The 13,094-nt window shown below is 30.0% G+C and overlaps 1 protein-coding gene across 1 annotated transcript; it reads right to left on the bottom strand.

Moving 5' to 3' along the window:
- Nucleotides 1-5,384: 5,384 nt before the first annotated feature.
- On the bottom strand, nt 5,385-7,373 carry LOC8284653 (growth-regulating factor 5). Its single transcript, XM_002521283.4, has 4 exons — nt 6,856-7,373; nt 6,268-6,739; nt 5,821-6,176; nt 5,385-5,706 (listed from the first exon to the last, which is right to left on the bottom strand). Exons 1-4 carry the CDS (start codon nt 7,040-7,042, stop codon nt 5,699-5,701), a joined length of 1,023 nt encoding a protein of 340 aa, XP_002521329.1. The 5' UTR covers nt 7,043-7,373; the 3' UTR covers nt 5,385-5,698.
- Nucleotides 7,374-13,094: the final 5,721 nt, after the last annotated feature.

Genomic DNA, 13,094 nt, shown 5'->3' with positions numbered 1-13,094 from the left:
CAGAAACCGGTGGATTTATCCTAAATTTAAGAAAGCATATTTCACACGCATTTTGTAGACAAGTGAGTTCTATTAACAAATATATAATAATATAATTTTCATTTTTCCTTAACTTTAAATCTTTTCTTTTTTCATCTCATGATGATCTTTTTTCGTAAAAGTAGAATTTTGTAAAAATATAAATCCTTCAAAAATTTCAAAGATAAATAATTTGATTTTTAATTTATAAATATATAAAGAAAAAAGAAGGATTTTAATGCAAAATGTCTACAGAATTAGAGAAAAGAGAAAAGAAAAAGATATAAATACATCAATTACAAACCCCCTGCTTTCGTCATTGCCTAAACCCTATTAACAAATAGTCAATTTCCAAACACCACTGAATAGGCCGATTGTTTGAGCGACTTTCAATTCTTTGCAACAACTGCTGATTCTTTCACCGCTTCTAACTTATACTGTTCTCAACTCTCTTCCACCGATGACACCACTGTCGCTCCTCCTAACTGCCACATGTCCATCACTCTCGATTTTTATAACATAATTCCTTTTTCTCTTCTCATTCACTTGTTCAATCTCTCTCTCTTTTCAAAATATAAAAAAACTCCAACAAACCCTTAATGAAGAAGAGAATACAATCAAGGCCTTCTTGATGATGAGCTCAATACTATCACCGCTCAAGTCCCTCGGCACAAGGTAAAATAAAGTAATTATTCTACAACAGCAACAAAAATAACTCCATCCCAAAATTTTCAAAACAACAAGGCCATCAATATCACTTACATACCGGCGAAATAGACGATAAAGAACAAACAAAAATAAAAATTGAATTTTAATTTGGGATTTATGTTTTTAAATAATTTTGAATAAATTAAGAGAGTAAAGATCAGTTGCCATTACAAGAACCGAATCTTAATAAGAGTCTCTATTGTTTGAAGACAGTTGAATGGTGGCAGCGCCCAGCAGTGCCTTAACCTTTCTCTTTCTCAAGTCTCCACATAACTCAGTCTCCGCTTATTGAACTATGATAATGACATTGGTGTTTTACGGTAAATGAAAGCGAATAAAAATACAACACTACAAAAAGAACAGTTGAATAGCAACAAAAATTAACGACAAACAGAAACCGCCTCTCTTTCGCGATCGGATTACTTAATTACTTGTTTTTTGGACAGCGAGAAAAAATGACAAACACCTCTCCAAGCGCAAAACTGTCACTAAATTTAGCACCATTTGTTGGAGGCAGAAGCAGCGCTAGAATAACTACGAGTTGGTATCTTAATTTAGTAATGTCATGTAGATCTATCGTAAAATAATAGTGAGAGTTGATTCGCAATGAGCACGTGTGAACATATAACTTAACTAGTTCTATCTATTATATTAAAATTTAATTTACTAGTAACCGATTTTATAATTTTAATTATGTAAAGTGTTAAATGTACTTCCATATCAATCAAACACATGATGTTTTATTATAAATGAATTTTATAGAATTTATTTCAATTAAAGTTAGTATTATTCAAATAAATATTTTTTGGATAAAAAATTCAATTTAAACTTTTTATAGTCAAAGTAATAGCAAGTCCCGTGATATGCTGAGCAAGCGACTATTGTTTTCATTAGAAAAATAGAATAAAGAAAACTTTAAGAATTAATGTAGGACAAATTATTTTTAAGAATTTAAGTTTAGAGTTTTTATTATGAAACTGTTAGAGAATTTATTTATTTTTAAATATAACTTTCTCTTTTTTTTCTTAAAAAAAATTAAATTTTAAGAAGCAGTTGAAAAATAAAATCAAAGTATATAGAAATAAATAATGCTGAGGTGGTGCATAATCTCTAAATAAAACTTTTGGACGTATTTTGTCGAAGAGTTTTTTTTTTCTTTTAAATTCAGGTCTTTTTAACTTTTAAAAGAATTCCAAGTGAATTGACGTACTGTCGGAAGGTTAATGGACCCAAATGCTGTCGCGTTGCGTTCCCAAATGTCCCACTGCTGGGCTCTCAATTACATGCCTAACTTTTATGTGTGGAAATGTATTTATATATAAAAAGTAAGGCAAATTTTTTATAATAAATCTTTTAAAATTATATCATACAATATTTAATAGAATATATAGACAATTTTAACGTAGTTATATAATAAATTATTATAATATTAGATAATAATTAAATAAAATAATAATATTAAATTATTTTTTATTTCTTGTGTCTATAAGTAAAGCAAAAGAGGAAAAAATCAAAGATTTCACATAATACTTTTGATCAAAAAAGTCAATCTTACTTAAGAATGAACATTTTGTGAATAGGAGCGAAAAAATCTAAAAAAAATTTATATAAATTTTTATATAAAAAAATCCGAGCAAAACATTCAAATCTATTCCCTATTACATACAATTTTTCTATAGTATACTATAATTTATGATTAAAAATAAATAAATAATTTAAATTATTAAATTATTAATAAGTATGTATTAGAACAAATAAATAGTTTATTATATATTTATGGTGAATGTGTAATAGAATTATTTTACTTCAATTTAGATAACTCATCAGATACTCCGTTAAAAGATTTTTAATTATTAATTACTTTATTATTATAAAATAAATTTAAAAATAAATTAATATAATTTTATATTATATAATTATTTATAATATCTTAAACAATAATAACTTAAAGTATTTTTTTAAACTCTGTTCAAGAGAGATTTTAATATTTTAATATTTTATTAATATAATAAATATAAAATTATCTTAAAATATTTATTAATTATATATAAAATTAACATACTATTTATTAAAATTAGATATTTTATAATTTAAAAATTAATATTTTAATTAATATAATACTAAAACATCTCATATCAACATAAGATTTATTGTAAAAATAAATGTACATATTAAAAATTATACATATAAAATATAAATATGTATATAAAAATTTAATATTTTTATTTATTAAGTATATATATAATTAATATACTATTTTTTAGAACTAAAATTTATTATATAAAATTAATATTAAATATACTTAAAATATAATTATCTAAAGTTAAAATAATTATTTAATTAGGATAATAATTATTAATAAATTAATTTAAAAATTTATAAAATTATATATCAGCTTGATATTTATATATTAAGAATTTAATATATATATTAAAAAATTATATATCCAAATAATGATACATGTAAAAACTTTTTATGTTTTAATATTTATTTATAAATATAAATATTCTAATTTATTTAAATTCATTTAAAAGATTCATACGGTTTTTAAGCTTGAATAATGCTAATTCAATATTATTGGAATTTACCCAAATTTAATTTTTTTATATATAAATTTATCTTAGAAATTTTCAAGTGTATCTGTTATATCATATATATTGTAGTAATATTTAATGGACTAAACTGAGCCAATAGTAGCAAATTTTATGCTAAACTAATTTAGAAGATCAAAGAAATGCCAAATTGAGTAGGCAGCCAAATTCAATCTTTCTTTTTGTTTTGAGTTTGGGTCATGTCAGATAATCAATTTAATTTTTTATTTTTTATTCTTTTTAACTCTATTTTGGTTTTATGTTATGCATGTAAAATGTGTCTCATGCAACGTTTTGTTTATTGTTTCTTTTGTGTTTGATCTTATTCATGCAAAATGTAAATCACCCAATTATGCATGACGGTAATAATTTCAACGAAAAAACTGTTGTGTTGATTTCACGATAAAATATAGATTTAAATGCAAAAGACCTTTCAATTGGTAATTTTATAAATTTAATATTAACAATAATAATAAATTATATATTTTTATTATACTTATGTGCCAAAATTATGTTTATATATAAATCTATTACAATATATTAAAAACTTTTTAAGCTTAAGTTATATATATATATATATATATATATATATATATAATTTTTTTTAATGTACATGGTTTATTCATTGTATTTTTTAAAGTCATGAATCAAAATCAAAATGTAGTATAAAATTAGCATATATTTGATAAACTGACTTATTATTTAAAATTAAAATTTTCTACACTTACTAATTTCAACTATTTAATAAAAGATAATATTTAAATAAAATTTAATGTTATATCTAACTATAATTAATTATACCTAACCTTACAATTCATATGCTATTTGATATTTACTATGATAAGAATCTCGTAAACCTAAATAATACTTCCTTCATTATGTATTAATTGACTTTTTAAATAAAAAAAATTAATTATTTTTTTTATTTTTAAATATATAATACAATATTAATTTTTCTTCCTATTTTATCTTTGTGTTAAATTTAACTATAATTGATTTTGTAAAAGTTTATAAGTCTAAAAGAATGTAATAAATTTTTAAAATATCTATAGAATGTAATTTAGTTCTATTTAGCTATTTTTTTCTATAGATAAGTTTATTAAGTATTTTTTAATCTAAATAAAATAGTATGGAATGAAAAAAGTATTATTTAGATATTTATTTAAAAATATCTTAGCTAATGCTTTATTTTTAATGAAATATTCATGATTTATCTATCTATGATTTACTCATTAATTATTTATTAGTATATTAAAATTACACCTATACAAAAAATTTCTTTTTTCAACAATTATCGGTTGTATAATAAATACCCTGCATGTCATGTACTTCTTCTCTTAAGCATACAAAATTCAGTTATTATAGAATTCATTCTAAAATAAAAGTTTGTAATTCTCTTAGTTCAGTGATTGAAATGGGTATATAAAAATACTAATGAAAGAACAACTTATGCTTTTATTTTATTTTTTTTCTGAAAAAACAATTACAGAACATCTAAATTAAAGATTTCAAGCTTCAAAATAACTAAAGTATTCTCTCATCATTAATAAAATCATTAATACAAAAGAACACCCCAATAGAAAAAGATAGTTGATATGATATTCATTAACACTATGATTCAGGACTAAATAAAAGAGAATTTTATGTTCTATATATCTTTCTACAGAGAATCTCATGGAGCAACAAATAAAACTGAAATCGAGGGATTCAGTGTGTAATAGCATACGATTCAAAGGTAGAATATCTGAAAAAGTCTTACCATTTATGTGTAGTGAAAGCTGCCATGCAGCAGTCAGTAAGAAAAGCATTCACAGTACTTTTCAAACAAGATTAATCAAACTTTCAATTACATTGATAAATCCATACATGCGCCTGATATTACTAATAATGAATCCAGTGACAAATGAAGAACCAACAATTAATCAAACTTCAAATTGTCTGTCCTTTTCAAAGAACACAAAAGGTTCTTCTCAGAGATTTCCTGGCTTAAACTTGGCTGGATTGATCTTTAGTATTAAAAAATGGGCAAAAACCCATTGCACATACAAGTTAATATTTAAGGCTAGCTAGAGTAAGAACTGCTTGATAGTATCTGCATTATAGAGGGCCAAAGCCATGAATTTAAGATTCTTCAAGTCAAACAAGCAAGTTTACAAATATCCCAGAACACGTTTCTTTTGAAGAGGAAGATAAAAATTTAAATATCATGATTCAAGAAAGCAAAAGGACAGGAATCCTTCATGTGTCCCTACATTATTAATCCCACCATAGAAGAAAAAGGTTACCCTAGCCACAAATTTCAACATCTAAAGGAAATCAGATTGACCCACCAAACATGTAGTACTCTTTTGGCCATTATACGAAGATCCATTATTGAGTCTTCAACTATCTGTAAAGCAAGAAAACATCATTGTTAAAGAAGTAACAATCAAGACAAAAAATAGTACCAGAACCAAGAAAATAACAAATAAAAGATGTTGAAATGAAATTAAGATTAAATTACCAGCTGTGTGCAGTCTTGAAGTGGATGCAAGATCCAGCCAAGAATCCGAGTTCTTTGGTGGCCACTCACCAAAGAAATGATGCAATGGTTTCTGGGCTTCGGATTCTTTTTCTAACTTGATTGTTCTTGTAGTTGATGACTTGAAATCAGTGCCTAAAACAAAGCAATGTTGAGGCTGTTCTTGCTGATGTTTTGAAGTACTATCAGCTAAACTTTCAAACTGTGGATGTGAGTAGCTTTTGTAAGAACTCATTGTCAATTGCTGATACGAATCTTGCAAGTTTCTTGAACTTCCTGAAGAAGCTTCTGGAAAGAAAGTTCTCTCGTCTATTCCCTCCCTCATTCCATTAAAATACCTAAAATTTTCAAACCACCAAAGCAATGAAACCAAGAGAACCAAAAATAGCAAAACTTTATGTGTACATATGTTATAACCTTTACACAGACCTGTAGTCCTTGTCAACATGAGAAGTAGAGCCAGAGTCCAAAAACAGGTTATGGGTAGTGCTGTTTTGAGGTCTAGATGATGAAGAATGAGAGTAAGGAAATGGACTGAGGATGTTGTTGTGGCCAGAAGCATGGAATTCAGGTTCCATAGGTGAAGAAAGAGGAGAGAAAGAGTAAGAGGAGCCAGAAGGTGAAGTAGTATTGTTATTAGTGGTGGTGGCAGAGAGGCTTCTGTTGATTGATAGTGAAGGATTTGTCACTGTACTAGCTGTTGTGTTATTAGTAGTTGAAGAAGTAAGTTCCACAGGCTTTCTTGAACGATTTCTGCCTCTATGCATATGTCTTTCACAGTACTTGGAATCTGGGTATGCTTCCTTTGAGCACCTCCATTTCTTTCCATCTGTTCTTCTGCACCTTCCTGGCTCCGGGTCTGCTTTTCTGCCAAAACCCACCTGAAAGCAACCCCAGCCAACTGCAAAAATTGCTCACATCCTAAACTTTCTTTCTGACCTCAAAATTCTATTACAATTATATGAGCAATAAAAGAAAAGGTAATTTGAAAACAAGAAGGATAGATACAAAGCTTACTAGGTTGGTGAGGAAAGAGCCTTGATGCTAACGACGACTCCAAGCTTCTTTTGACAGTAAAGATGAGTTCAGGTGGGATAGGGATACCTGAAACCATGTATTTGTAAATGAGAGCTTGATGTTCAAGTTCTTGCCATTGACTTGGAGTAAAAGGGGACCTATTTCTTGTACTAGTTGCATTCAACATCCTTAAAAGAACTAAAGATCGAAAAGAAAGAACAATCAAAAGGTGTTCAAAAAGATCAAGAACAGAAACCCTAGCTAGCTCTTGTAGAGAGGATTCACATATTCAGAGACAGAAGAGAAAAGGAGGGTTTGCTGTAGTTTTGAAGGGTATTTTTTTTGCAGAGTTCATTACTTGCAGAATCTTTTTCTGTATGCATGGATAAAAACCAAAATTGCTCCAGTATAAAAACTACTGCCACCTCCTCCCTTCTTTCTTTCTTTCTTCTATCTCTCTCTTAGAGAGAAAGAGCAGTCCTGAGTGAGTCTGCTCTTATAATGACTCCACCTCTGTTGCTTCTGCTTCTTCTGCTGCTGCTGCCGTTGTCTCTGACATCTTTACATATATCCATAAACAACTGTACAAATAAAATAGTAATAAAAATAAATTACAAAACATTAGGGCTAGTCCTTTATGCACCTTCGGCTCCACATCATGGACTTGGAAATGAGTGCCATGTCATTATGTGAAGCTGCAAATGTATGTAGAGGAAGTGGATTAGCAATTTTTTTTTTTTTAATGTCTAGGGGTATAACCTTTAGTGCAAGAAAATCTAACACTGTGCTGTATAATTTTGATATTGATCAGGTACCCAAGACGCTATCGAGTTCTAATCCATGCCTTATGGTTTCCACTGAGTTGTACGAACCCTTCAAAATTTTAATTAGAGGTAAAAATTGGAGCAGGATCTCTTCTTTTTACTGTGTTCTTTGGTCAAGCTTTGAGTGAGAAAAAGATAAATTTATTGAGTTGGATATTCATGTGCAACAAATTAGAGATCAAAGTGGTGCTCAGAATTGTTCTACTTTAGTAAAGGAAAGATTTTAACTGGTGACCTACCATCAGAAAATTATGCCTTAAATTTGCATCATTTGGATTTATGATTCTGACATGTTTGATCAAGACAGACCAAGTTAACAGTACTGAAATCAAATACGACAAGTGCTATCTATTAGCTAGATGTGGTATAACATACTACAGGTCGCACCAATTTTGCACCTCTTGCACTGCATAGAGATATTAAATAGCTTGAAATTATTATTCATTACGATCTCAAACTCACTTGTATAATTAATGACCTGGTCTGCCTGTGTATAATCATTTGTTTTAATTGAAATCTTTAATATATAATAAAAGGAGGTAATGAAAAACGTATTAATTCTTTGTATTTATTATTAATATTTACCCTAAAATAATTGGACCGGATAGTTTATTTGAGAAAAGAAAATGAAGGTGGAATTTGATAAGATTAACAAGGAGGGCCATAATAGTGCAAGAGAAAGACTATTGGTTAGAGGAGGGAGGTCTAGACTTGTCTGGTAGCAAATAAAAGCTCTTTTCTTTCTAGCTTTGTTGAAAGTTGGCAGGAAATATGTCAGGAGAAGTGCACTCTGAGGAAGGGGGAGGAGGAGAAAGGGATGTGGTGATGGTAAAAGATGAGATGAGGTAATAAGAGGTGAGGGCGGTTCAGTACTGCACAATAACACATGCATGCATGCCCCTTTCTCTCTCTGTTTTCTCTTCCTTTATTGTGCCTCAACTAACTCATTCATTAACCCAATGTTTTTGCTCAATTGCCAATTCATTTTCTTGAGAACATCTCTTTCCATATTAGTCATAGTCACCCTTCACTGTGCAGGCATTTCTTGCCACTGCTATTTTCAGTTTCATAGATTTAGGTGCAAGTGCTCACCTCACCTGGGATCTTTTGACCCCGGACCTGACTCACTTTTGCACCTTCAAATGCCTGAATAAACTCTTACCATCATTAACTCACACCATCCATTATTACTCTTCTTATTATCATACAATTCCCATATTTATTTTATTTCTTTCTCTTTTCCTAAACGTTTTTGTAGTGGCAAACCTACTGGTGGTAAAATTGTTCATTTTCATGTCCTGAACCTGAAGACTATTGGTCATCAATTTGAGGTGAGAAAATAGTCCTCTATGGAAGAAGAAAAACACAAATTGCAAAGTGTCTCTGTCCCTTAAAATTGCTTACTACTTATTCTATTGATGTATGCTGTTATAAAACTAAAAAAAAGAGTGATTGTCAAAGATATTAGTAAAGAAAAAAAGAAGAAGCTTATTTGCTTATTTGCTAGCCAATTTGCTTAAATCACTTAAACAATTAGACAAGTACTTGTTTCTCTAAAATTAAGACTAATATTAACCATTATGGTAAGACTTATGCAGAGTATTACGGAGAAATTTGGTGCAAATTGGGATTTTTTGTGCAATTAGAGATTGACCAACTGAAAGGTTCACTCTTTTTCCTGTTGTTTCTCTGTGTTGTGGAGTACCTGAACAAACTGCATATAAGGCTTTATTAGTCAGTTGCATCAAAGCTTGACAAACTGTGGTGAAAATTCAGTACTTGATGGCTTTGTTCTGCAGCTGCATTACTTGAAAAAGTTTGCTGTCCCATAAGTGAAAAACCATAGGAATTGAATTAGTCATACGTAATTCCTTGCTTAATCTTTGGTTTTTGAAGACATCACTTTTCTGATCGGGGAATCTGCATATTAGATTAAAAAGACATTCGTCCAATGCTAATTATTATTATTTTGATTACGTGGTGAATTAAATTCATATAATAATTTCTTCTATTGTCGAATGACCTGTGGACATCTTTCCTGGAAACGGCAAGCTCATTTTGTGCTATAGAATTAATCGTGTTTTAGCGAATAACCAGTATAGGTGTCTTCATTTTATTCAATTCATTTTACCAAATTTAAATAACTAAATGCAAACTAGTAGCAATTCCTTTTCAGTTGGCATTGAAACGACAGAAAACAATCTTTCCTATTTCTTTGGACCACCTGTGTTGTCGAACACCTTTCATGGGAGGAGTTGTCCCTTTCATAGAGGCTGCTGCTCTATTTGTTTCAAACGGCAACCTCGTTTGCTTTCGTCTTTCACTAACAAACCTTGGTGTTTTTCCTTTTGTTTTTCACCTGATTTTTTTTTATTTTTAAATATAGTACCTCGTATACATTTATACTAAGTTTAGTTTTGAAGATACCTAAGAGAATCCAGGATAGTTTTTATTGGCGTGTCAACTAGAGAAAGTATATGTCTAATTAGTTGGCATCTCATATTCCAGGTTATATGCTATCATTTAGAATATTCACTTCTACCCTGTTTTTATACCTTTATCCAAATTATACTTTGCTCTTGCTCGGTTGCTTTTTTCTTTTTATAACATTTCTTCCCAAATTAGTTTTAGTCATCCAGTCTGGCATCAAGTCATACGAGGAATTATCCACTTTGGCTTCTAATACTCTCATGATTTTGTGCCTTTTATGGATTGGAAATTTCCTAGCAGGTCATATATATTCAAATTTTCTCAAACTCAAAATGTTCGACTTTAATGTTTTTCAAACTTCATAATTAAACTACCAAAGAGCACCTTCTATGGTCTTTAACATTTTAGATATATATTGTCAATTATCTTCTGTTCATTTCAATTGGAATTCAATTTATACATACTAGCTTTTGGCCAGTTCCTTCTCGGATTATATATTATTAGAGGAGTTTTGCTGTGATACAACTTTTAACGATTTAAAATCAAATCATATGAATAATTGTCTGCTTTGACCAATTTGCCTATTTTGTAGATTTAAAATCATCTTATATCCTGTTTAGACGTACAATTTGATTCATTCATCTACTTTTATATTTAAAAGCTTGCTATAAGTTAATTTTTACTCAGATATCTTGTTAATGTCCCAACATCGGCTCCTCGCTTTCATGAGACTATTTTCTTAGACTAGGCTATAACATTAATGGGTGAGCAATTTTTTTTTATTTAGTATTTAATTATTCAAATATTTCTCAAACTCTATAGTTAACCATATCAAATGGCCAATCATATAATTAGTTTTGATTCTTTACATATATAATATTATCAGCTATTTCTTATCTCATTTCGATTTATATGCATTCCTATATCTTAAAAAAACCTGCTATCTTAAAAACTTGCTAAGAGGCGCTCATTGTTTAGAGATTTTGCCTTTACCCCCGATGTCCACTCTCTGCCTTGAATGGACTACTTCCTTGAATCTATTGTCATATTTAAAAAAAAACAATTTATTTAACATAGTTAAGTATTTAGTTTAGAGATTTTATGGGGGTACAGCTGTAGTATCTTTTTAGCTTTTACTAAAAGCATGGATGTCTTGCAAAGGTTTTTATTATTGTGGAGATCAAATTCTGGGATTAAAGTTGACAGTGTAACTTAGGACTTGGGAGTTATGAAGCTTATTAATTGTTTTTCCGCTAGATTTTGTTTGCTTCGTATACTGGACCTGAGGCCCATGTAATGTTCACCTGAAAAAGCAGCTTCTTTTTTCTATTTTCTTCATTTTCCCTTTCGTCCTGCAGTGATAAAATCACAAGCTTACATTGTCTCAGGAATCTGCCTTCGGTGGAGTGATCATAGGAAGATAAAATAAGTGAGGTGAACCGGCGAGGTAAGCACTTTCTGGTGATGTTGCATTTTGAAGCTGAATTGCCTTCAATTCATCTCCATGAGGGCCATCTTTGAAGTTAGGTTCTATTTTTGTCCATCAAAATGAATACATCTGGAGCACAGAATGGAGATTTTATTAGATAGAGATCCAAGCTGGGGCCATATATAGACGCATTAATTCGTGTGGTATACAATGGTTCATTAGTGATACATATGTTGCTCTTGTCAGTCTTATCATATTCAATATCTGAAACTGTTCACACTTGAGCAACTATAAAGTCTATATATTGTCATCATTCCAGAAGTCTGAATTTAGTTGCTCCCAATTTTTTTATTCAAATAATTTTTATCCTTATGACATCTTAAGATTATCTGATTCTAGCATTTATAACAATCCTCATTTTCAGGGAATAATCAATGTACATTAAAGCAATTGTTGATTTTGTTGAAAAAGAGGGGTTTGAGTGGAGGTACCCTGCAATTCTGTTGGTCTAAACTCTTTATATTTAAAGTTTTCTTCTATGCAGAACATCAGGGGAAAATAAGCTCATTTGAACCAAAAAACTGGATCCATCATACGTGGATGATGATGGTGTCTCATTTCTCTCTTGCTGTGGTTTGGGCTTATAGTCTTATTGAGTGTAGGCATGTTGGGTGAATTAAGCTCCTCACTTAACTCCCCTGTTGCTGCTTTTTTTATTGATAGGCTCTGTGAAAAGAATAGTGGTTCTTGTTTAAACTCAAAAACGGTAATGAGTTCAGTTATGCCCATGACTCTGTGGCTAAAATCTTAGCAGGAGGGGACTTCTTCTATGCCACTCAAGTGTTTCTTGGTTGCCATTTGAAGGACAGCAAGGTTGAGATTGATACCCCTTGTGCTCATAGCTGTCAGATTGTCTTGTTAGAATCCTCCTTTCTCTCTTCCCATGTGCTAGTACTGGACCACAAAGTTTTTGATGATTTCCCAATGATCACTGCCCTTCGTTGGACAGTCTAACTACTTTTCCAAATCTTCAAGGACTCAAGAGTAACTTTGTTAATATTATCTACTATTCAGGCTGGGTGCTTCTGAAAGATAAGCAGTTTATATAGTGATTTGCTATTAATGTAAATCTGTTTTAACAATTAGTGCTGATATTGGTGGCTTAATTTCCATGGTCTTGAGCACAGATATGAAAATAATAATCATCATCATCATTATCAGTGTATTCAAGCTGTTCTCATCTCTAACTTTACATAATTTTATTTCTTACCAAAGCATGTACTGCCATTAGTTACTGTTTTCTAAATGATTATTTGTCCTTGTTAGTTTTTATCATTTTATGGATAATTGAATGCCAGAAGACTGGAGTTTTTCCAGTCACTAGAGGTATCATTAACTACAAAAGAAGCTTCTTGTTTTTTTGCAGAATCAAGAGGGGTTCACCACTTGCCAATATGCTTGACAGTGCCAAAAGTTGTGGTCCTTTTCTGCTTGCTCTGGACGTCAAGTTACACTAAACCTCCTATAGTGCACCTCTATATAAACTTCACAGTATG

This window comes from Ricinus communis, chromosome 8 (genome assembly GCF_019578655.1).
Source record: "Ricinus communis isolate WT05 ecotype wild-type chromosome 8, ASM1957865v1, whole genome shotgun sequence".
Classification (NCBI taxonomy): Eukaryota; Viridiplantae; Streptophyta; class Magnoliopsida; order Malpighiales; family Euphorbiaceae; genus Ricinus; species Ricinus communis.
This window is presented reverse-complemented; position numbering and strand designations above follow the sequence as displayed.

Coding starts and splice junctions, on each gene's coding strand:
- LOC8284653 (XM_002521283.4), bottom strand. CDS start 7,042: ATGTTGAATGCAACTAGTACAAGAAATAGGTCCCCTTTTACTCCAAGT. Junction 6,740..6,855: donor GCTCTTTCCTCACCAACCTA/GTAAGCTTTGTA, acceptor CAATTTTTGCAG/TTGGCTGGGGTTGCTTTCAG. Junction 6,177..6,267: donor CATGTTGACAAGGACTACAG/GTCTGTGTAAAG, acceptor TGAAAATTTTAG/GTATTTTAATGGAATGAGGG.